Source organism: Manis pentadactyla, chromosome 5 (assembly GCF_030020395.1).
Source record: "Manis pentadactyla isolate mManPen7 chromosome 5, mManPen7.hap1, whole genome shotgun sequence".
NCBI lineage: Eukaryota > Metazoa > Chordata > Mammalia > Pholidota > Manidae > Manis > Manis pentadactyla.
In genome coordinates this window covers 30,091,787-30,117,997 of record NC_080023.1, presented here as the reverse complement: position 1 = coordinate 30,117,997, position 26,211 = coordinate 30,091,787, and the positions used below count along the sequence as shown (strand labels likewise).

Genomic DNA, 26,211 nt, shown 5'->3' with positions numbered 1-26,211 from the left:
GTTCCATGTGCACTTGAGAAGAATGTGTATCCTGTTGATTTTGGATGTAGAGTTCTGTAGATGTCTATTAGGTCCATCTGTTCTAGTGTATTGTTCAGTGCCTCTGTGTCCTTACTTATTTTCTGTCTGGTGGATCTGTCCTTTGGAGTGAGTGGTGTGTTGAAGTCTCCTAGAATGAATGCATTGCATTCTATTTCCTCCTTTAGTTCTGTTAGTATTTGTTTTAGGTATGTTGGTGCTCCTGTATTGGGTGCATATATATTTATAAATGGTTATATCCTCTTGTTGGACTGAGCCCTTTATCATTATGTAATGTCCTTCTTTGTCTTTTGTTACTTTCTTTATTTTGAAGTCTGTTTTGTCTGATACCATAATTGCTACACCTGCTTACTTCTCTGTGTTGTTTGCATGAAATATCTTTTTCCATCCCTTGACTTTAAGTCTGTGCATGTCTTTGGGTTTGAGGTGTGTTTCTTGTAAGCAGCATATGGATGAATTTTGCTTTTTTATCCATTCTATTACTCTGTGTCTTTTGATTGGTGCATTCAGTCCATTTACATTTAGGGTGATTATTGAAAGGTATGAACTTATTTCCATTGCAGGCTTTAAGTTTGTGGTTACCAAAGGTTCAGGGTTAGCTCCTTTACTATCTTACTGTCTAACTTAACTTGCTTGTTGAGCTATTATAAACGCAGTCCGATAATTCTTTATTTCTCTCCCTTCTTATTCCTCCTCCTCCCTTCTTCATATGTTGGGTGTTTTGTTCTGTGCTCTTTTTAGGAGTGCTCCCATGTAGAGCAGTCCTTGTAGGATGCCCTGTAGAGGTGGTTTGTGGGAGGCAAATTCCCTCAACTTTTGCTTGTCTGGGAATTGTTTAATTCCTCCTTCATATTTAAATGATATTCGTGCTGGATACAGTAGTCTTGGTTCGAGGCCCTTCTTCATTGCATTAAGTATGTCATGCCATTCTCTTCTGGCCTGTAGGGTTTCTGTTGAGAAGTCTGATGATAGCCTGATGGGTTTTCCTTTGTAGATAACCCTTTTTTTCTCTCTGGCTGCCTTTAATACTTTGTCCTTGTCTTTGATCTTTGCCATTTTAATTATTATGTGTCTTGGTGTTGCCCTCCTTGGATCCCTTGTCATGGAAGTTCTGTGTACCTCTGTGGTCTGAGAGGCCATTTCTTCCCCTTGTTTGGGGAAGTTTTCAGCAATTATTTCTTCAAAGACACTTTCTGTCCATTTTTCTCTCTGTTCTTCTTCTGGTACCCCCATAATGCGGATTTTGTTCTGTTTCGCTTGGTCACTCAGCTTTCTTAAAATTATTTCATTCCTGGAGATCCTATTATCTCTCTCTGCATCAGCTTCTCTGCATTCCTGTTCTCTGTTTTCTAGTCCATTAATGGTCTCTTGCATCTCATCCATTCTGTTTTGAAGTCCTTCCAGAGCTTGTTTTATTTCTGTATTCTCCTTCCTTAGTTCTTGCATATTTCTCTGCAAGTCCATCAGCATGGTTATGAGTTTTGTTTTGAATTCTTTTTTAGGTAGACTGGCTAAATCTATCTCCCCAGATTCCTTCTCAGGGGAAGATGTAGCAGATGCTGAAGCTGTCTGGGTTAGTCTTGTCTGGATCATATTCTTTTGCCTTTTCATGTTGACAGGTGCTATTGACTGCCAGCTGTGAGGGCCACGTTTTCACTTGCTTCTGGCCTTTCTTTGCTGGGACAGCTGCGACCCCTAGTGGCGTGTGTTCGGTAATTGCGTGTAGGCTGGGTCTTTCTGTCTTGCCGAGCCCGATCTCCCTTTCTGTCGGCGTGGTTTGCCTTCGGCTGTTTCTCTGCTTTCGCAGTGCGTGGAGGGGTAATGGATGGGGGGTGGGCTGTTTGGCTGTTTATGTCCTTGAGGGGTCTCAGAGCTGTTGCCCAGGGGGTTAATGCGCCCGGTTTTCCCTGTAATTTCCAGCCACTGGGCTGTGTGACCTGTGTTGTTTCCATCTAGCTGTTAATTCCCTGTCCCTTTAAGACTTTCAAAAAGCACTAGCTTTTCTTTGTCACAGGGTCATCAGCTTCGGAACCCTCTCAGAGGTCTTGCTGCCCTATTTCCCTAGTTTCCAGCCCTCCACGCATGCACTGTGTCTGCGCTCTGGTGTGGGTGGCTGGGGCTGGGTATTTAGCAGTCCTGGGCTCCCTCTCCCTCCCTCCGGGAGCTGGGGAGAGGTGTGCTCGTGTCCCGCCGTGCCGGGGGTTGTATCTTACCCCTTTCACCAGGCGTTGGGCTCTCGCAGGTGTGGATGTAGTCTGGCTATTGTCCTGTATCTTCTGGTCTCTCTTTTAGGATTAGTTGTATTTGTTGTATTTTCAAAAATATATATGTTTTTGGGAGGAGATTCCCACTGTCCTACTCACGCCGCCATGTTGGCTCCACCGCTGTATTATTTCTTCATTCAATTTTTATAACAATGTTGTATGTATAAGGGAGTTACTGTTTTTGCATTAATGAAGAACTTGAGGTCTTGATAAACTGTATAACTTGCTGGTAGTCATACAGCCAGTAAATGGCTCAGCCAAGATTCTCCCCCAGGTCCAACTCCTAAGGCCCACCAGCCATTGCCACCTTCACAAATATCCACATACTCTGCCAAGTCTGGCCACTGTCACTTTAGTAGCAAGGGTGAGATTCATGCTTTCTGAGCTCCTACCTTGTATAACAGCAAATTAAGTGTAAATATTGTTTACTTCAGAATCTGTTTTTAGCATTATGTTTTCTGTAATTATATTCTACCCACTGAATTTTTATGCCATTGTTTATTCCAGCCCCATTTATAGCATTTTAAAGGTTGAAAGTTTGGCTTATTCCTGAGTTGTGCCTACTTTTTAAAATGAGAATAGTGCTGACAATTAGATTGTAGCTAGTGGGTAATTTAGTTTTAATTTTAATTTATTTATAATTTTCTTGAAAGTTTAACATTCACATTCCATCCCATTTTTGAATTTTATATATGCCTGCTAGTTATTTTTAAACATGTATTTTCTTGCTACTATCTTTTTAATAGGTAAGTTCTCTTGGTTTCAACAGAACTTTCCAGAGGTAGAAAATAACATTAACAATAGTGAACTAGGACTGTATGTAGGACTTACTGGGTGCCAGGCATTCTCTGAAGCATTTCTACATACATTTAACCCTTACCAGATTGATGTGGTAGGTATTATAGATAGTTTTCTCCATTTTGCAAATGAGTGAACTGATGCGAGAGGCAGACTTGATCAGTCTGGTTTGGATTTCGTCATTTGTCCAGTGGAGTGTCACCTCTTTTACAAAACTTCATGTGAACACAGCTCTCTTTTTTCTGGGCTGGACACAATGCTTACCCTACAGCCATGTATTTTTCTTTGCACTTAATACAATTATAAGTGCATTCCTGACTATAAGCTTCCCCATGGAGAAAGCTTACCCCAAGGAGGGTACCCAGTCTTATGCTTTTGTGCAGACCTGGGACTTAACACACTTTCTGGCACTAAGTACTTAATAAACACTGTTTTGTCAGGACAGATATCCCCGTTTTAAAAAAATGGCTCTATCTGCTTTGCCTTCACAAAATTAAGTTAGTTCAAAGCTGTTTGTAAGCTTCAGAGCACTACACAAATAGATATCAAACCAGTTGTGCAGAGCACTCACTAGGCTTAATGAAGTCTGATGCTTTTAAAGTCTCTAGACATTATCACAGGGGTTGGCACCCAAGACAAAGAGGATCTTGAGAGTACAATGTGTCACTGTGTTCTGGCCAGCCTGTTTTTAACCAGTAGTCTTAGTGACTTCAAATGTTTTTTTGGTTTTTGTACTCTGTTTGCATGCTTTTCTTACTTTACAGAAGGCAGAGAGAAGCGTTTGTGTCCTGGTATTAAATATTGCAGATTCATACTGTCTAGATTGTACAGCTGGTTCTGCCACCTGATTCAGTGTTTCTCAATATTAGCTCCATATGAGAATCACAGGATTGTACTTTTGTTTTTTTAACTAAAGTTCTTAGATTCTGCTGATTCACAGAATCAGAATCTCAGGGTGGAAGGGAGAGATCAACACAGGTAATCTGTGTTATAAGCCAGATTCTAATCGGATATGCTTCAAGGAATCAGACATATTCTAAATATGTTCTAGATACTTTTGGAAAAGATGGCTTAATGTCACCACAAATATTTTTAATAAGAAACACAATTGTTTCATATTTAATAGCTCTCAAGAGCACTGACATTTATTTTGTTACTCTGCTGTACATTTTACAGTCCATTTGTGCCGGTGAGTTCAGTGGATATTCTAATTACTCAAACCATATGGCCATGGCAAGCAGCTGATAAATGTGTTACAATTATTTCCCAGGCTTAAAAAATTACCTTTGTCTTGCTTGGGAGAAATATTCGGGTCTTGGACTGAGCCTTGCTTTGTTTATAGCAGAAATTGCAGCTTTATATATTTCATGCAGACATCTCACGACTTGCTTATTGAAATGAGGGTCCATCTATTCAGGCTGGAGCCTTGATGAGGCCCATCAGTTTCCATAAAACATTGTCAATCTTACCATCTGCTAGTCTGATGGCCCGAGTATGTAGCTCTGCCTTTGGTAACCAACAGTACCCACAAGTGAGGCCCACATCAGAGAATATAATCAGGAGTGGTCTGATACCCAGCTCTTGTCAAAACCTTCATCACAGAGAATTGTTTGAAGAGGATGCAGTCTTTTTTTACTCTAGAGTTACCCTTGTATCAAGGTAGGCCATCAGGAAGCTGCTTTAAAATATCCTACCTTGCTACCCCTACTTTATTACCTTATTTATGAAAGAGAGCTTGAGTGTTTCCAGTCACATGCATTGGAAATTTCTGCAGAGCTACATTATTCAATAGGAACACTGGTGTGGATAATTGAGACTTTTTTTTAAATTTAATAACATCAATATGCTGAAACTTACTAAAATGGGGCAGATTGGAAAAGTTTGATTCCCCTCTTTCATATAGATCATGTTAAGTACTATTTTTTGTTCAGTGGTCTTACTATATAATGTGAAAATATATCACAGTCTTCTAATTATCTTATAACATTTAGTATGTCTCTGCATCTTTTATATTATTGACTTGTCATTTCTGGCTTGTTTCTCCTTACAAAATGAGCCATTTGTTTTTCATCAGAAGAAAATAATATTCTGTTGATGATTTATTTTATAAAGGAGTCAGTTTCCTCATTTTAACTAAAAACTTGTAAAAACATAAAAAAATTAAAAAATTAAAAAAATGAAGAGGAGCTCTTCTGCAGCTTTTTGATGGAACTCGGGATGCCTTTATAAGTGGAAGAAATTTGTTAAAACATTATTTGACTTATTTTACCAATAAGGAATGCATTGGTATCAAATCATAAAAACCTAAAGAATAGCTTAGATAGATAGGGCTTCATCTGTTTTAACAAACCTCTTGGTTTAGGCAGTGGAGAGCTATTGCCACAAGGAACAAGGGTCTTCCTATTTTTTTTTACTCTGTCACGCTTAGAGCGCGAGAATTTGTCCTCGGGCTTTTCATTTCAAGGATGTTAACATTCTAACATGGCTTCTGGGCTTCTAGGTGTTATTCCCCAAGAAGATGGAAAGGCAAGGGGTGAAAGTCTTTCTTCTTCAAAGATTTGTCCCTCTACCTGTGCCTCCCCAGCACACACACAGGCTGGGAATTATTTATATTTTATTGACCCAAACTATAATTTACAGCCCCTCTGAACTGCAAGGGAGACAGGAACATAGTACTTTCACTTTTAGCCTATCTAGCAGGAGAGGCAAAGAAAGGCCTGTGAATTGTTTCTTTCACAGTCTCTGCTGAAACTGTCCTTATTGAAAATGGACCAATAGTTTTTGTACTCTGTTTAGTATGGCTCCTTTTTCCTCCTCATAATTTAAATTAGGAAATCAGACACACTTAATCTAAACCTGTTCACACAGATAATTCATTTTTTGAGGTATAGATTATATTTTTTAAAGTATTGAGATTATTCAATAAATTCCCAAACCCTTATGACTACATAATATATTGCAAACTTCAGTGTTTTTGGAAGGAAGATTTTGTAGCCTTTGAACAGTTCCTAATTTTGGTGGAGCAAGCTAAACATAGCTCCTGTAGGTGTTGAACAAATGGCAATTTTCATACCAATATAGCATTAGAGGAACTTTTTAAATATCTAATTGAAGGAAAGGGAAAGTAATAAAATATTGGAAATGAGATAAAATTGTAAATCAAGTAATGCTTTTGTTTGAATGTGCAAGGAGAAAGAAAATGTGACAGAGCAGAGGTAACCCCATCTGGTAAAACAGAGCAGTCAGCTTGGCTCTCAGTCCCTTTCTACCATACATTCTCAGCTGCACCTGCCATGTAACCTCATCTCTTTTGTCCTTAGTTTCATCTTTTTATATAAATAGTAATTATACCAACCTCACAGTCATTTGGCTTCCCTGCCTAGAAAATTGGGCATATGGTAAGGGTTAGTTCACTGTTAGTTTCCTTTTCTGCATAGATAAAGATAGAAAAGTGCCTAAATTTTGAAATCAAGGCATGCATGTAGTTCAAAATCTATGTCCTACTCAATTTATGGTTCATGTGAAAGAAACTAATAGTTCATCAAGAGCCCAACTGTCAAGCCTAGAATGGCACTGTCTTCTCATGTATTGAAAATGACTACCTAATATAAGAAAATCACTTTCAAGCCATTTTTTAATGGATTGTTTCATTCCATTTACATATGTGTAGTAAAATTTAGTAGGACTTACAGGATTTTAGAAAATATAATTGTACTTTCAAAATCCCTATTTTTGTTTCTTTATAATTTTTTATGTTTTTCTCCAAACTAGGATTTTAAGAGTGGACTTGGTATTACCATAATTCCTATGAATGTAGCAAATGTAAAGCAAGTGGACCGAACTGTGAAACAATCTTTTGAGATAATCACTCCCTATAGGAGTTTCAGGTAGGTTCTATTAAACCATTTTTGTGTTTGTACTGCTACAGGAAAGCATGGGTGATACACTTTTATGTTGCTAGTGCTGACTTAATTTCTTACAGGGCACTTAATAAAATTATGTTCTTTTGCCTATTGTCTAATTTATTAGCCACTACATAAAAATACCTTGTAAAAGTGACTTGAACAAACAGCAGAGATACTAATTTCATGAGATTTGAGTAGTTTCTTAATGCTTCTTTTTCTTAGAAGGCTTAGTATGTTATTTTTTAATTAATAAACATATGAAAAGTTTTCACATTTTGAAGAGAAAATACTACATTGTCTTTAAACTGTATTGTTATTTACCTTCTTTTAGCCCTATATAATCCCTCTGTAAAATCAATCTCAAATTACAGTTGCTCCACAATAATTTCCTAAAAGGAACTCCAACTTCAAATGATGCTGATGGATCTTATAGCAGCCATTGATATAATATTTTATCATTTCATCATAGATCTTGTATTATGGTATTCTAGGAATTGCTTCCTTATTACAATGAAAAATAAATCTTAGACTTCTCAATATGTTTTTATAACCTATAAAGACTCCATAGCTTTCATACACAGAAGAGGCATAAGTCAGTATCTGTTGAGTTCAACCACATTAATTCATTTGTAACAAATAATCAGCATACCAGAGGGTAATAAGCAGATCAGAGAATTTCAGAGGTCTTTGAAGGACTGTACAACTTCAAAAACACTACTAAGTCTAGTGCTCATTTTATTTGTCAAATTATATCTACTTGGCTCAAATTTTGAGAAGGAAATAATCACATACAGAATAACAAGCTTAATTTTCATGTTACGGGTTGAATTTTTTCTCCTCAGTTCTTGTCCTGCCACCACAAAGGCAGTGCAGGTCCTCTGTATAGTCCTGCCTCCCAGTGAGCATGTCCTTTCCCCACGCTCAGGTGTGATCTAGGCAGTTCTTAGTTCCATTGATAGTGCCTCTGTTGAGATCTGGTTGGGAAGGAAGTTCTCTCCCTGCAAAGCCTTTGTTGTCTTCATACGGGACCTCTGACCTGGGCAGAGTGTGGGCAGCGTTCTCTTTGAACCTTGTCTTCCCCCTTTCCCAGCTGCTCATGTCTATCTTTCTACCTAATATTCACATATGCAGATTCAAGCCTCAACTAAAAATGTAGACATTGGTTGAGCTGTGTTTACTCAACACTTCTACACCAACTATGTGGGGTTTTTCCTTACAGCAACCGATTCTCCAACTCTCCGGACACCAACTGGGTGTCCAACAGTTCAGTCCTGTTCTGACAACAGTTACCCAGAGAGAGCATCAGACCCAACAAGTTTAAGATTTAAGAACCCACAGAACTGCTCTGTTACTTGAGATGCCAGTTGCAAATATTGGATCCCCAGGTTAACCACACTTCTGCCCAAAATGGCCGCAAATTGAGGTTCCCACAACTCCTACTCAATAATTTGTTCTGTTTGTACAATAATGGCTCATAGAACTCAGAAAAACAGTTTAATTATTACTACCAGTTTATTATAAAGAATGCAACTCAGGAACAGCCAAATTGGAGTACTGCATAGGGCATGGTATGGGAAATTAGTTATACAGAGCTTCTTTGCCTCTCTGGGTACATCACCCTCCCAACATTGAAGTCTCTGAACCCAGGTGTTTAGGGATTTTTATGGGAGTTTCATTCCATAGGCATAATTGATTAAATCCTTGGTCATTCTTGATTGGGGCTCAATTGCCACGCCCCCCTGCCACCCCCAGAGGCCCAGGGGTGGGGCTGAAGGTTCTAGCCCTCTGATGGTTGCTGGCTCTTCTGGTGACCAGCCCCCACCCTGAGGCTGTTTAGGCTCTAGCTGTGACTTACCTCAGTACACAAAAGGCACTTTTACCACGATATTCCAGGAGTTTTAGGAGCCGTGTTCCAGGAACCAGAAACAAATATAAAGTGTCTATTTTCCATTGTATCATATTGGTTCTATGTAAAACTAGTGTTAACCTTAAAATTAAAATAGTTATCTTACTAGCAAAAACAGGTTTATCCAGGAGTAGCAAAGAATTGCCATCCAGGACAAGCAAGCTCTAGCAGGACCTTAGGCATGTCCAAGGAACAAAGGTGAGCAACACTCTTTTATGGAGGAAGGGGCTGAGCTGGGAGGCCTGTTCTCAGCAGAAGGTCTACTGGAGTAAACTGGGAGTCCCATGTATTGTGGCTTCTCATTGGCTGAATCTTAAGCCTTCGACTGGCTGTCGCTACAGAGAGGTGGAAGGTGGAAGCCTTCTTCCTGCTGGGTAGGAAAGTAGCTTAAACAGTATGGCATCCATCTCTTTTGATGGGAACAAGATTTTACGAGGAGTGGTGGGCATGAGAACTTCTGCAGGTCTCCCAACATCATGTCCACAAACATAGAAATAGTAGTTACAATACAGTGTGATAAGGGCAAGACTAGAACTGAGTTCATGTCAGTGAGGTTTCTCCTAATTAATTTCCACAGTAGAAGCCACTAAGAAGTTTATGAATATTACAGTGATGTTGGAACCATTAAGTGTCTCAAAAATTATAATTCCTATAGGTCACTCAGTTTCCTTATGAGTTATTGAGAGTATGTTAGTCATCTTTTATATTCATTGTATTTCAAAGTATTTTCATCTTCAGAACAAAAAATTTTAATGTGAAGCATAATTTTGTGGGTCATTGACTCTGGAACATTGTAGCATATTTCCTAGCACATTGTAGAAACTCAGTAAATATTTCTTGAAGGAGTGAGCTGATGTTTAATGTTTTATCTCTTTATGCACCCAATCAACACTAAATAAATCAGAAAGAACATGACTAAAAATGAGTTAGAATTCTGTTAGAATAGTAGTTACTGAAAACTTTTCTAATTTCTCAGTTTCTTAAAGCCATCTGGGCATTCTTCTAATTAGAAAAAAAAAGGAATATTTTTAAGACTGAAAAAAATGAAAATTTCTGGTGGGTGTTTTTGATAACTTCATTTCAGACTATCATGACATACTTTCTTGGCAAAATAATCCAATAGTTCTGAAACTCTCCCAATCTCTTATTGATTATTATATAACCACTGCTTAGGAAGCATGACCTCTCATTTAAGCTTTTGACCTAACAAGGCAATTTTTATATCCTGGTCAGAAAAATGTGTGTGTTACTTTTGGTCCAAGATATGTAAACAAAGTCATCAGCAAAGTGGAGGGTTAAAGGAAAGACAGATTTTTAAAGTAGATGATTTTTAATAGAAAACATTATCTAACTGCCTGGAAGGCATATTTTTCAGCTGCTGTTTAATTTGTGAGTGAAATGAATATGCAAACTGAGCATACTGCTTAATTGGCCTTTACAAGGGAGATCGATAATGCAGAAAAGTTAATTGTTTCAGCTTTACAGCAGAGTCTGAAAAAGAGAAACAAGAGTGGATTGAAGCTGTGCAACAATCGATAGCGGAAACTCTCTCTGATTATGAAGTAGCCGAGAAGATTTGGTTCAATGAGTCCAACAGGAGCTGTGCAGATTGTAAAGCCCCAGATCCTGACTGGGCATCCATCAATCTCTGTGTTGTCATCTGTAAGAAGTGTGCAGGTAATTAGTGATAAGTTATGCTCATCCCTGTTTGGTGGCAGATTGGCACTGAAAGCTCTTTATTGTCACACATAATGTGTCCCAGCTAAAGGTCTTGAAAAATAAAAGCAGAAAGCTTATTACATTGAAATCAAATTTAGAAATATTTTACAATTCTAAACTTCTCTTATGCATGCCTTAGATGTAAAAATAGATTTTTAAGCATGTTACTTTTTGTGCCTACTGGTCCATGTGTGCATTTTAAAAAGACAGTGTTGAAATTTTTAGATTTTAGGGAGAATGTTTCAGAATGCACCCTGAACACCCTTGCATCTTTGTATGATTTGTTCATTTTTTCCCCAGTCATTAGTAAGACTTATTTTTCATATCAAGTTTGTACTGGGGTTTAGACCTGGTATACCAGATCTGGTGTCTCTTTTCATGAGTTTTTACAAAGAAGCATGTCCCGGGTGTATGGACATTTATGAAAGTAACCAGTACTATGACTGGTTTTCTTACTGTGACCTTACAGCTTACAGACTGACAGCTCAGTGTATTTGGGAGCTCAGACAGTTGTTCAGGTGAGTGGAGGGAATGGACCCCAGCGCAGGTATGTGACCACAGAGGGCTTTCAGAAAGTTAGGCACAACCTAAACTTTATAACAGTTTTCCAGCTCTACCAGGTAACTGTACTGGTCCTGGGAAATTAAAAAGATGTATAATAAGACACAACATATCCTCCACGAACATAGAAATAGTAGTTACAATAAAGTGTGATAAGGGCAAGACTAGAACTGAGTTCAGGTTTCATTGAGAGAACCCAGAGGAGTACCTCAGCTGGAGCAAATACAAGGACAGTTGCTTTAAACCCTTAGTACTTTTCTAGAGCTCTGTGCTGCCACATTGCTCATCACCCTGATAGATTTTCACGTGAGCTGATTAACAAATCAGTAGCAAGAACAAAAAGTATCAGCTAATCCTCCTCTACTTTGTGTTTTTCCCCAGACTTTTTTCTCTTCTTCAGTCTCACTGGGAGAGAGAGTCTGTGTGATGTCCAAGGCTATTCTTTCCCACTACTTTATATAAGAGAGTTGCTTTTGTTTCAGCATGTAAATTTGCATAAGTCTGTCCTATTAACATCAGCTTTTTGAAAACTTCCATTCCAGACACAATTCTTTCAAGAGTGGAAGTCCGCATGGGTTTTCTTCATTTCTTTACTGTCCTAGTTTTTCTTCAGCATCCTATAATCAGCCTTCTTTTCTCTCTACTCCAATAAGAATACTTTCACCACATTCCAATGTATTTTACCTCAATTTCTGTGGGGTCAGTTCCAATCTTTATTGTCTTCTTTGCAGTACTTGACGCTCTTGACCATTTTCTCTGTGACTCCCTATCTTCCCTCAACTTCCAAGGTACCATTTTTTCTTAAGTTAAAAAGAAATATACATACATACATGTACACATAGATACACTTTTTTTTTACAATAGAAAATCCAGTTACACACAAGTTAACATAAAAACACAACTGTTTTTTGACTTCAGGACAACACAGATCTTTAGGACCAAAAGATTCCAAAGTCAGAAGTCTAAAAATGGACGCCAGCATTTGGAGTAACGAACTCATCGAGGTAAGTCTGGCTTCACCGTGGCAGTTCCTAGTGGGAGGCGGTGTGCAGTAGGGTGTCATGAGTTACCTTAGGAGCTCTTCAATAAAGTTCTCGCCACATTATAAAAATGGCTGACAGCCTGTTTGATAACAGTAACTTTCTACTTCAACTTTGAGAATGCTTCCTGCATGAGATAGTCATTCTAAAAATAAAAAGTGCCAACAAATAGCTTTAATAGTAATAACTACTTTTTAAAGGCTTGACAGCTTTTTTATTTTTAAGCCAAAATTTACTCTCTTTCTTTTTAACTCAGTATGGATGAAATACCAGAAAAGTGAATGCAAACATTTGGCAAAATTTCCTGTTCTTGATTTTGGCCATACTCTGTCATTAACTGTGATCATATCTAACTTGCTGTCTTCCATTTCCATTTCTCTCTCAGATTTCAGTACCACTCTCAGCCACATTAGCCCAGCTACTCAGCCATTTTAAATGAATCTGTCTCAATGTGAGCTTCAGAAAATAATGCTTTTGCTGCAATTTGGGTTGCTTGCAATTTCTTTCCTAGCTAATCTTGTACCATTATTAAGAGCAGCTAGGCTATATTTAAAATAGAAATAGTATCTGCTCTCACATTCCCTCTTCCTGAAGAAGCTGGGCCTTTCATGTGTTTTTGCATATTTTATACTGTTATGTTTTAACTTTTAATGTGAGTCAGTGTTCTGAAGAGTCAAGTACATTTTATGAACCGATACTATTTTATAATATTTTGACACTTCAGCTTTTTATTGTCATTGGAAACAAAAGAGCAAATGATTTTTGGGCTGGTAATCTTCAAAAAGATGAAGAATTATATATGGACTCGCCAGTAGAAAAGAGAAAAAATTTCATCACACAGAAGTACAAAGAAGGAAGATTCAGAAAGACCCTTTTGGCATCTCTTACCAAAGAAGAATTAAATAAGGTATCCTATAAAACATAATAATAGATGTGAATCTTAATGTCTTCTTAAATATGTGCCAAGGATTTCAAAAAGAAGTTAAAGTATCTTTTACTATTTGATAGTAGGAATAGCAAGGGTTTTAAAAAGAAATTTTAAAAATATTTTACTGTCTGATAAAAGCATTGCTTAATTTTATTTCCTTTTATGAGTTATGCCAATGGCTTTACTTAAAAATTCATTATCAATACTTAATAAACTCTTTGTCCCTAACTGAAGTTTCCAGCTAACTTATGCCTACCCCATTATTCTTAAAACTTCAACAACTTTCCTTTTCTGGTGATCGAATACCAAACATTAACTTCAAGTTGTACATTAGTCACCAAAATTAACATCATTTGCTCAATTAATTTATTGTTATAGCAAAGGTTTGCTTACTGCTACTGATTTGGAGTATCATTTACCATTGGCTGATTGATTCCAGATTTTCTTGTGCTATTTTATGCTGTCCAGTTGGCCTTCATCCTTTTGGCAAAGGGTTTTAAGCATCCTGCTCCCCCCCCTTTTTTTTTAAATTGTTGCTTCAATTTCTTGTGTGTTAGGAGGCTTCTATCTGTAGCTATTTAACACATGTATTTTGTTTGCATATTGCTTAGAGATGTATTTGTATGCTTAGAGTTGTATTTTGTATGCCTGTTGCTTAGAGATGTGTTTGTATGCCTAGAGAATATATTCTTTCATGATCCTCCATTCTTTAATTTACTTTTAATGGCAATACTTATTGGATAAGGATCTTAGGTAAGTAGCATTTTGCTGAACATCTTAGAAGATAAATGCCTTTTCCATACTTCTCCAAAAATTACAAGATGATGCAAGTGACTTAGATTTCTTTTGGTTTAGTGCCCCTAAGCCAAGTTTTTCATCTTTGTACATTTTTGATTTTGGTAAAGGGAGGAAATCATGTGATTTTAAAGCAATGGCATGCAATAAATGCAAGATTCATGATGGCTACCTAAGGTAGAGTCAGGAAAATAGGGACGGTGGATAGGGAACCATATATTTACATAGGGTATTATTAAAAACATTTGTTTTGGATGGTGTTTTCATGGGTGCTATTACATTATCAAAATAACAGACCAGTTATACCAGACATGCATGACATAATGATGACAGAGTATAATAAATCAAGGATTATGATTAATTCTTGAAATAGAGGCTCATACACACCAATAAATGTAGCAAATGAAGGAAAACAGTAGGGTGATGAACAAGAATAAAATGAAATACACGTGATTAAATGGGAAGGCAGTTAAAGCTATTGTAGCCAAATTCAGAAAGACCCTTTTGGCATCTCTTACTAAAGAAGAATTAAATAAGGTATCCTATAAAACATAATAATAGATGTGGATCTTAATGTCTTTTTAAATATGTGCCAAGGATTTCGAAAAGAAGTTAAAGCATCTTTTACTATTTGATAGTAGGAATAGCAAGGGTTTTAAAAAGAAATTTTAAAAATATTTTACTGTCTGATAAAATCATTGCTTAATTTTATTTCTTTTTATGAGTTATGTTAGTGTTACCTTTTCCAACACCTTCATTTTACAGATGAGGAAAAAATAAGACCCAGGAGGAGAAGGGATTGCCTAAAATCACCTAGTAAATTAGTACAAAGTCAGGTACAAAATTCAGCTTCTTGGTTCTGACACAAAAGAAACTGGAGATCAGCTAGGCTATGATAGAGAAAATAAGTACTTTCAACAGTTGACCCTCCAGGGCTGGAGCTGTGAAAGCATCCTGGGACTTCTTGGCTGTACATCGTCAAATGCCTATTGGGATATTTAATGAACAATTGTCCTGAAATTGCATTACGAAGGACAGATTAACCAGGGATCCATCCAGGTGCACCATGTCAGGAGTGGGTAAGGTGATGAGGCCAAGGCTAAAGAGTCAGATGAAATCAGAATGCCAAAATTAGCGTTTGGAAGCAAATGTGAAGTCAATAAAGTGAGGAAGAAGTTAGAGGCTGAGAGGTTATTACTTCAAGAAAAAGGGGAAAAAAAGTGAGGCTTCAGTGGTTCCTAGAGTTTGTATAGTGATGGTTTATAACACAAGTCAATAATGTTTTATTGCTTTTCTCCTCCCCACCCATAGCCCTAAAAAGGAAAGAGCATGAACTTGCTTTGCAGTCATCTTTTAAATTCTCAAAGCACAATAGTTTAAGGATTGTTCAGAACCTGATTAAGCTGGAAAATACATACATACATACAACGTTCATATGACAAAACATCTAGTGAATACTTTGTTATTACATTTGAAATGCTTTGAATTTTCAGCTGGTGTCATAGTATGCAAGCATAAAAAAAATGTCTTCGTAAACAAATATGAAGGGGTGGAAGACTGGGAACATCGCAGCCCAAAGCATTGAACAGGTTGTAATTTAAATTCATACGAAGTGGACCTATTGAGCCTATTGCTTAATTCAGGGCATAATTATTATTAGCCTTCTTAGTTAAAAAGGAATGTAAACTTTATCTTGTAAATGGTTTGGTAGGCTTTCACTCATTTAATAGCTAGAATTATATTCTCTTCCTTTGAAACGTGTTTTTTCTTTTAACAACCAGGCTCTGTGTGCTGCTGTAGTAAAACCAGATGTTTTGGAAACAATGGCTTTGCTGTTCAGCGGAGCAGATGTTATGTGTGCTACTGGGGACCCTGTGCATAGCACCCCCTATCTACTGGCCAAGAAAGCTGGGCAGAGTCTGCAAATGGAATTTCTCTACCATAACAAATTCTCAGGTTAGCCCCTATACCTGTATTAGCCTGGTCTCTTCTGATATATTTGTAAGAAAACTGAGACACAAATCTATTTATTGTTCAATTAAGAAAAAAACTGTCCTAATGAAGAAAAATATAATTTCCAAAAAGTTGGAAGATGCTTAAGATAATATTATATCATTTTAAGAAAAAGTTTAGGAAATAAATCTTTTATGTTTCTTCAATTTTATAAATGGAAGATTAAAATAGTTAACCCAACATAATCATTATCACCAAAATTAAATCTGATTTTCATATGTGATTAATAAAAACAACAAGTGCTTATTTGCAGATTTTGTACAAAGGAAAATAAATATCTGAGTACATTTATTCTGGTAAATTCAAAATAGCTTTTCTTCTAGTTAAAAACTCACTTATGCATTTATAAGCAAAGGGAAAATTGTTTATACCTCAGATTTCAGATGTGTCATTTTTGTAATTTTTCTAGATTTCCCTCAACATGACACTCATTCTGAAGGTGGATCAAGTCAGGAGCCCACCCAGTCCACGTTCCTGTGTGACTTTCTCTATCAGGCTCCTGCTGCTGCTTCTAAACTCGCTTCAGACAGAAAACTGCTTGAAGGTATCTTTTCGGCTCCATTTAGATTTTGTTATCTGATAAAACTTTATTTCATTATCAGAACAATTAGGTTTTCATTTTGATCTTTTTTCCCTTAAGATGTTAGATTTCATCTTGCCATAGAGAAATATTTTTTGAGGATTTTTAAATGCTTCAAGGCACAGATACGTGTTTCATGCACCTCAGCAGGGGTTCACCACTGGGCTGGAATGCTGAGTGAATTCTCAACAGAATTCACTGATGTCTGCCTGAGGGCCAACCAATGGTGTTTCAGGATTTAAGGGTTATTTCATAGGAGTGTGAAACTCAGCCGCTCTCCTGAGGGACACACATGAACTGGGGAGATGATAACAGGTAAATGTCAACACATAGGAAGACTGACCAGTTTTGGGTATCTTTTCTATACGAATACTGATATCAGAAGTTCAGTTTGTTCTGAGCATATGTGTGTATAAATAAAGTTTAAGCATAGTTTCAAAAAAAATGATGGGAATTAATGTGATTTAACAACTTAGTCTACATTTGGGGAATTAATCTGAGTCACAGGAAGCATGCATCCACCTATCCATCCAGCTCCTGTGTCAAGCATGTACTAAAACATTAGGAATACGAAAATGAGTAAGAAACAGGCCTCATGCTCCAGTTGCATACATATGAACTAATTTGAGAAATATCAGCAGTAAAAGATAATGAGATCTGTTTTACAAGAACAAAGAGAATTTAAGAGAGATTAAGCTGTATGGGCCATTTGATGTGGGCATTCAGTGTTTCAGACACCTGGTACTAATTTCCTAGGTTATTATGTTAGGGATATAATCCAGCTATATTACTGGATCAAAGGAACAGGTGGGTGAAAAACTCACTCTAAAGTATTAACCCTAATCTTTGTGCATTTGGAGTGATTATGTTAGTATAAATGCTTTATGCCCACCAAAATTACATCTCTAAGGAGAATTATATTGGGATTAACAGTAGTTGATTAGATTTCCCTGAAAACAGTAGCTATCCTTTAGTGAGCATGTACTATGGTTACAGTATTGCTTTAGGCACTTTACATACATTGATTGTAATCTTCGTAAAAACTTCAGGTTAATTAATACTATGCTGATTTTCACATGAAAACTGGGGGAACTCAGAATGAAATAGAATTTTATATCTGATCATGTTATGATTATGATTGTAATATTTTGGCCTTGGTCAAAGCATGATGGCCAGGTCACACTAGGATGGCAGAACATTTTTGTCATTTAGTTTATATGTTTTCGGTTCCTTCAGCAATTGTTTTTTAATGTTCTCCTTTACTCAACCTAATCAATAATAAATAATAAATTTTATGAGATTTTCTCATCTTCTCTTGCACCTTATCAGTAGTTAGCCCTTAAATAGTTGAAAGTTGACCAATCAGAAGGAGGAAAAAAGTACCTAAATAATCTGTGAATTGATTATAGTAATTACTAAGATAATTGAATTAATATACTTATAATAAGTTTTTTAATTTTCTAGAATGTTTCTTCTAAATAGTAGCAGATCTTAGACTCACCCTTCAAACCCCTTATACAAAGATGAAATAGGGAATTTGAAATGTAAGATTTTCTTCCTAAGGTTTTTCAACATATCATAGGCATTCTGAGGGCTAAAAGTAAGCTTTTATTTATTTTTTGGCAATTTTGATTATAATATTTATAGTTATCAGTTTGTTTTAATACTTCCTTGAAATAGATTGCTTTTCTTAATCACTTGAGGACTAAATTGATATTTTAGCTTGTAATTGAATCATTCTTTCCTTTTATCTTTTATAGTTAATTAGGGATTTTTTTTGGTTAAAATTTATTTCAAAAAACAGAAACTGATGCATTCCCTCTATAATTTAATTAGGAATTTTTTCTCATTCTGGAACATCCTTTTGTAAGTAATATGAAATTGAGCTTTTGTACTTTGGCTATGCAGCCTACCAGGAATGATTTCATTGGAAAAATAATCTCCTGCCAAGGTATTCTTGCATGATCTTCATTTTTTCCATCCAGGTTGTCAACAAATTCTATCATTTCAAACAGAAATTTGATCTTGAATCATTTGGCTGCTCTCCATCTCTGCCTGATACCATCCTAGTGCCCGCCACCATCATGTCCTGCCTCGGCTGTAATAGCCTCCTTAGTTGTCTGCCAATATCTGCCCTAGCTTTCCTCCAAACCATTCTCCAAAAAGCAGACTTAATGATTATTAAGAATGTAAATAAGATAAGGTGTTTCCATTGTTTGTATATATTCAGCAGCTTCTCATTCTAGAATACAGCCTTCTTCCTTATTCTGACCTGTCAGACCTTCTCATACCCCACTCCTCCATTGTATGCTGTTCCTCCCTATGCTCACATGACTGGCCACCCTGGTTACTTCTCCATTCCTGCAACATGCCACATTCTTTTCTGCCTCTTCTAGACCTTTGCAATTGCTGATCACCTTGCAAGGAGGTCACTTCTCAGAGTCTGGCTCCTTCTTATCTTTTAGGGATCTCTGTCCAATGCTACTTAGTCAGAGAAACTGCTTGGTAGCCTCCTATAGTGTGTTCCACTACCAGCTCTTCCCTTTCATAGGACATTGCTCATTTTCGTGACAGCATTTATCACATGAAGTTGATCCCTCCTTCATTGATTTGTTTCTTCCTCTCTCTTGAGTGAAAGTTCAATGAAGATTGGCATTTTCTGACTTTTCATGATTACTGAATAGTTGGTATCTAAAATACATTTTTGACTTGCATCTAAAAAGATGTAATTGTGGGCACAAAACATATTTTCCATAAATAGCCTACTTAAAAATGAAGACAAAAAGTCAAACTACCAAGAAACATGGAATTCTGCTTTTCTCTTTTTCTTACTCATTTCTCCCTCAATATCATGCTGTGGTCTTACTCCCATAGCCACTTTATGAGGGAGAAAATGAATTATTTGGAAAGACTTAGAGATTAAAATATGGCTGTCACTTTTGCCTCTGAACAGCAAGCACCTGGACTGCATCTCTCCATCAGTGCTTGTCAGGATGGCCATAGAGCAAAATGATTAAAAACAGAAAAATTGGGGAATAAAATGCATGCAGTTCTTCAGAGAGTTACAAAGGCTTCAAATTGTCAGTTCAGGTTTTCAGGATTTGAAGTTCTTCTAGCCTCTGGTTATGAAGACTGATCTGTATTTTTCTTTTCTATTTCTTTTTATTCCCCCCTCAATTTAGTGTCCACAAAAGGAGACTGATAGCTCTTATTAGACCTAAATGTGGAGCTGAATAATAGCATCCTGGTTTTGTCTCCTGTTGTTTCGCCTCAACTGTATTTTTTTCCCTTGGTATCTTACCTTATCTGTTGACACAAAGTTTGGTTTTTAAAAAGAAAAGTGGTTGATACTGGAAACTGTGTCATCTCTTTATATTTAATTTCATAGTTAGCATTGAACAATTTTGAAGATCTTTTCTTCCATAAATGCCTACCTTATCTAGTTTAAAAATGTTTCTCTAAGGATAAAACACATTTATTTTAAATGCAGAGGATTCCTGTTTTCAGTGGATGCTGAATACCATCATTTTAGGAAATTCTTCATGAGGAAACAGTTTCATGCTTTCAAAAAATAATAGTTTCACCATAACTATTTCAGATTTCTTGTTCATATATGTATTAGAAAGCATGACCTCTGCATTCCTCTGATACATTCTAAAGATGAACCTAAGTGCTTCAGGTAACAGGCATGGAGAAGCATGCCTGTTCATGTAGCTTCTAACAGGCACAGCAAAGCACTATGCAGAGTGCTCAAGAGGGCAGCTTGGTAGCCTTATGAACTCGACTGCCTGGGTTCTACCATCAGCCCTGATGCTAACTTATGTGACCTTGGGAAAGTCAAGTAACCATTTTGTGCCTGTGGATAGATAAAGGAAGAGATATGTAGTAATAAGCCTGATCTTGTAGGTTTTTTTTTCCTGAGGATTCAATGAATTGATGTATATAAAATATGTAGAAAAGTACGTGGCACATGCATATGATGAGAAAGGGAGGAGCAGCAGTGGCACCATCTGTATACACAGCAATTTCTAACTTCCAGTTAGCCTTTGATTTTAGGCATGTCCTACAGGCTGTAGCTGACAACAGATGTACCCACCTATAGCATCCATATCACTTCAATGTAGTATTTCAATAGGTCACCTTTGGAGTCCTTTACCTGTACTAAAGTAAATTCCAAAAATGTTTTTCTTCCCTGATGTAAACATCAAAATTTGAATAGAAAGAATGAATTACCTCTCCACAACCAGTCTAACGACCGTACACACCAGCTCCTGTCTATTAAACAGCTTATGGCCTGAGAGTTACCCATTCCTATGGTCCCAATTTTGTTTCTGCTGAATGGCACCTAGTAACCCATTCACAATAAAATGACTTCTGTAGCAGAGAGGGTGTCATTCTGTGTACTGACATTTCTCAGTCAGAGCCAGGAGAGCACACCTGAATGGCCTAAGCAGACCAATGCAATCCAACGTAATTTTGTTAAAGCTTTTCATTGCTTCCCAAATGAATTGGAATGTCAAGATTTCCTGTCACAACTCTGTTATTAGAAATCTCAAAGGTAGTATCTGTGCCTGCCTTGTCCGACCTCTGGCCCTTTTCATTGTGTTTTCTTTCTTCTACTTATAAAAATAAAGCTAATCAAGGGTTATAGCGATGGTAATGCTACAGGATTAAATATCCCCAAGCCTTTATTTCTAGCTTAGAATGAGTTTGTACTCACCTTTTTAAAGAGATCAGTCATTTGTTTGCCATTAGAATTTGCATAATTATATTCTGCATTTACATTTATTTTATGCATCATGCATGTGGCACTTTTTGTTTAAGACCTCCCAATGGCTCCCACTTGTCTACTGAGAAAGGTACAAACTCTTGAACACCTGTCATGTGAGACTCCTGGGGCTTGGCCTCTGCTCTGAGCCTGCAGTCTTGTTTCCCATTTCTGAATTTCACGTGTAATCTGATTCTCTGGCCAAATAGGTTTTCAGTAGTTTCCCCTTTCTGTGATTTTACTCATACTGTTCTTAGATTTATGGAATGATTGTAGCTCACAATGTATTTTTTGCTACTTCAGAAACATGACTTTTCAGGAGTTGTGTTTTTCTGTGGAATTTTTTCTGAGTGTGGCTTCTCTCTATGATTGCTTATAACCCCTAACAGGACCACTTGATGGTTATTATTCCAAACACATCTCCTGTTCAGTTGGATTGCAGGTTGAATGAGGACAGGGTGTGGAATTCCTAATAATCGGTGCCAGTCATTATCTATATACTGAATAAGTGTGCAAATTTTGCTTTATTCTTTATGAAGGGTATGCTAGTCATCTGAGTACATTGTTTTGAAATTATTTCATAAACTCAAATTGATTTGTGCTCTGACTTTTCCTTTTCTTATATTGTAGAAATCTGTAAAAAATACTTACAGATTGTGGCTTTTCCTGATTGTCATGTAACTGTGCAGAGTCTGCAATGTGTCTCAGGATTTGGGGACCCTGGAACAATGTCACCTCCAGTAGGAACTGATGGGGTCTCTGTGAACTTTCTTTTCCAATGGGTACTGAAGAAATTCTTGGTGCTTTTTTCTTCCTCTAGTTATAATTCACCTTTTCATTTGGCAATCTATTTCTCAAAACATAGTGAACCTACAGCTTTCCGGGTTTCTATCTTTTGCATATTTCTCCTCATGATAGTTTCTGATGCCAAACATGTCATCTTGGTTTCTTTCTTCTGCTTCTTACCACCACCAGGGAAATTTAAAGACAAACTTAATATATACTTTCTTTTAACTTTTTTAAAAATTACTTTAATGTAACTTCAGCATTACAGAAAAGTTGCTAGTACAAAGAATTCCCATATACCTCTTAACCAGGTATTCCAAGTATTAACATCTTACATTTACTTTATCCTCTGTCTTTCTGTGTATGTGTGTGTGTGTGTGTGTGTGTGTGTGTGTGTGTGTATTCAGGCATACATTGGAGATACTATGGGTTTGGTTCCAGAACACCGTAATAAAACGAATATTGCAATAGAGTGAGTCAGATGAATTTTTGGTTCCCCAGTGCATGAGAGTTATGTTTACACTACACTGTAGTCTCTTGGGTGGGCAATAGCCTTGTGTCTAGAAAAACAATATATATAACTGAGTTAAAAAATACTTCATTGCTAAAATATGCTTACCATCAGTTGGGCTTTCAGAGAGTCATAATCACTGATCACAGATCACCATAGCAAATATAATAGTAATTAAAAAGTTTTAAATATTGTGAGAATTACCAAAATGTGACATGGAGACACAAAATGAGCAAAGGTCTTGGAAAATGGTGCTAATAGACTTTATTGATGCAGGTTCCCACAAACCTTCAATTGGTGAAAAACACAGTATCTGTGAAGTGCAGTTGTGTGAAGTACGAGGAAAGGAGCTGTGTCTGTGTGTTATTTTCAGACTTACTTGAGTAAGTTTTCAGACTTGATGCCCTTTTAGCCTCAGTGTGTGTTTCTTTAAAGAGACATTCCCTAAGCAACCACAACATAGTGATCAAAATTAGGAATTAGTCTGATCTATAGACTTTGTTCATCAAATCTATATTTGTAGGCCTTGTTTATTAGCCTTAATGTCTGTTGCACTAGAGTATATTTTAAATATCACTTAGAGGGTCACTTATATAATTTAATTTTTGGCAATAACTTAATATTTCAGAGTTGGTACAACTCTAGAGTCCAGAAGCAGAATAATGAGATGATGATTTAAAAATAATTCCTTTTATCACAGGAAACTAAAAATTTCAAAATTTTCTTCTCACCATTACTTTTTTTAAATACTTGAGATTACTATTTAACCTCACTATTGAAAGAGTTATGTGGCATAACTGTAGATGTTGAATTATGTCATTAAAACCAGAATTTAATTTTCACACATTACTGTCTTTCACTAAGAAATACATGGGATGATTTGGGTTTTGTTGCTCAATAAACAAGGCTCTTTGTTTTAGTTTTTAAAGCAGAAATTAAAAAGGAGTGATGAAGATTCATAACAAATTTGACAATGCAAAGGCAGGTTATATAAAATCATTGTGTCTGGTTGGCGTTCATCTCTTTTGTTTACAAGAACTTTTCTGCATTTATATTTTCATTGCCTAAGGGTCAGTTGGGAAATAAGTTAAATGCAAGGAGTAACATAGGTATTTTTGGAATGTATAATAATATAAAACCCACTAAAATACTGAAGCAGTAAATACCCACTTTATATTTGCACATGATTTTCAGAATATAATAGTAAAATAAGCCTGAAGAGACCCATATCTAAAATGACACTTTATTCCCAGCCCCACTTGTTTTTCTTTAGATTCTAATTTAGCAGATAAGAATTGCACCTTTTTAGAAATGACCCCAAGTTTTATTTTCAAAATTGAAAGAGATAAAATATATAGCCTTAAGGCAGTAGTTCCTGATTTCCAGTATTAAATGTGCAATTAAATTATAGCGGTTAATAACTTCTCCTCCCCTTTTATCATTTCCATAGTCAGCTTTAATAATCTTTAACTTAAGTTTCATTTCTTCCAATATTTTTTTCATATATATGGACCATTGTTTATTTTTATGGCTTCGTTGCCACGCTGTGTTTATGCTCCTCAGTTCTTGTCCTGCCAAAGCAAAGAATTGAAAGGCAGAGAGAGACACAATAGTGAAACAGAAAAGTTTCTCTGAATACATTCCAGGGAAAAAGTGGGACAGAGTCAAGGTAGACAAAGGACTCTCCCCATTAGTTTGGAGGCTTTTAATTACATTCTGTCTAGGAGGTGCCTCTTTGATTGACAAGGTGGGGTCATTTGATTGACAGGTCCGTCTCTATAGCCATCCCCCTCAGCGTGCATGCTCTTTCCCATAGTGGGGTGTGGTTTGGGCAATTCTTAGTTTTGTTTGATTGTGTGCACATTGGGAGCTGGTTGGGACAGGTTGGGCCTGGTCCCAATAGGCAAGGAAGTTATCTCCCTGAAAGGTCTTTGTTGTCTTCACGTAGACCCCCACCTGGGCAGAGTTGGGAATATTTTTCCTTTGAACCTTATCTTCCCCTTCTCTGGCTGCTGTGTCTGTCTTTCTACCTAACAACTTCATTGACTCAGATTTTCTATTAATCTGTATGATTTACTATACTTTCCAAAATGATATTCTCATATTAGAGTCGATGCATTAGCAGAATTTGACTCAGTGTTTACATTTAAATTAATGTTAATTCCATTTGCATTTTTATGGTTGGGCCTTATTTTTTCTATGTTGTTCTTCAACCCTTCTAGTTTTTCTTATTCATCAACCCTGGACCCTTTCCAGTTCCGTTCATCAGCCCTCTTCCACCTTTATTTGTATCCCTATTATGATTTCAGAAGCATTCTACTACCCTCCAAGATTGCTTGTTTCTTTTGAAATTCTTTTATACCCCAGGGTGATCAGAGAACAGCTTGGCTAACCTCTCTGTCCACTTTTACTGCTTCTGCTTCCAGACCTTTGAGGTTGCTGAGAATAATTACCAGGTAGCAAGCAGTGCCTTTTTGGTTAGCCACAAATTCTTATGCATATTTGTCTAGCCTAATCTGATTGCAGCACACTAATTGGTGATCCTTATAAATAATTTTTATGTCTAATTTTTATTTTACCAAAACAATACATACAAATAATTTTAATGGAAAACAGATATTTGTTCCTTGTTTTTTCATTCTTAGACATTATCCATTTGACTCTAATAAGTTGTCTCATTTATTCTTTTTCTCTTTTCTTAGAAGTAATGTTAATTGGATGTTAGACTTCATAGATCATTGTATCTTTTTTTCTCTCCTTTGGAAGTTTCTTTTTTAAGCCTTCTTTTGTTTCTTTTCTTTTTTTTTTTAAATTTATGATATATTTTTTAATTATCCAAAATTGGTTTTTTTGCTCATAATTTTCTTTTAGAGCATGTTCTTGTTTTATGGTTGCAGTATCTTCCCTGAACAGTCTTATATTAAATAAAGTTTTAAAAATTGTTACTTTGTTTTTGGTCTCTGTCTTTTGCATTGGAAACTGTCTTCTAAATGTTTGGATCAGTTCTCAGAAGACTCCACCAGTCTCCTGCTGAGAGTTGGGTTGGAGGTCTTGGTTATCATTGGTTCTAGCATTTTGTATGTATGTGGGGGGGAGGTAACCACTTTCTTTCCAGAATGACTCCTTACCTATGCCTCCAAGTAAGGCTCGAGCCTTGCAGGTTAGAATCTGGTTGGTTCAGTTTCTCCAGAGTAAAGGATCAACTTCCACATGGGTGAGAAAGGGCTGTTAGCTCCTTAGTACAGAGGAAAAGATATATGGGCTTAACTGGAAAAGATACGGGCTTTTAACACAAACCTGGTTTCTTACCCCACACTTACTGACGTGTTAGCCTCTCCATTACTTTTGGGAACTTGTAATACATTGCTCACTTCCTGTTAACTTCTTATGCAGATCTGAAATCACCAACTTTTATTTCAAAAAAATCAGTCACTCCCTATATACTAGATGTCCCTTTGGTTCTCTTTGTCCTTTTGGGTTTATACCTTCTATCCTTTCCATGTCATTCTTTTGGATTTCTGGGAGGGAATGGAGATATATACATGGATCCATCTTCCTATGCTAAAAGTAATTCCATTTATGATTCTCTTACAGATTA

The 26,211-nt window shown here is 36.6% G+C and overlaps 1 protein-coding gene across 8 annotated transcripts in view; it reads left to right on the top strand.

Annotated features, from left to right (window-relative positions):
• The window catches only part of ARAP2 (ArfGAP with RhoGAP domain, ankyrin repeat and PH domain 2), a 200,516-nt gene that overhangs the window by 77,968 nt on the left and 96,337 nt on the right, over positions 1 to 26,211 (top strand). For all 8 annotated transcript variants that reach the window (XM_036908436.2, XM_036908437.2, XM_036908438.2 and 5 more), the window contains exons 10-15: positions 6,873 to 6,988; positions 10,390 to 10,589; positions 12,111 to 12,196; positions 12,957 to 13,139; positions 15,737 to 15,911; positions 16,378 to 16,512. In XM_036908436.2, coding sequence (XP_036764331.2) covers positions 6,873 to 6,988; positions 10,390 to 10,589; positions 12,111 to 12,196; positions 12,957 to 13,139; positions 15,737 to 15,911; positions 16,378 to 16,512 — 895 coding nt within the window. The remainder of the gene's footprint in view (positions 1 to 6,872; positions 6,989 to 10,389; positions 10,590 to 12,110; positions 12,197 to 12,956; positions 13,140 to 15,736; positions 15,912 to 16,377; positions 16,513 to 26,211) is intronic.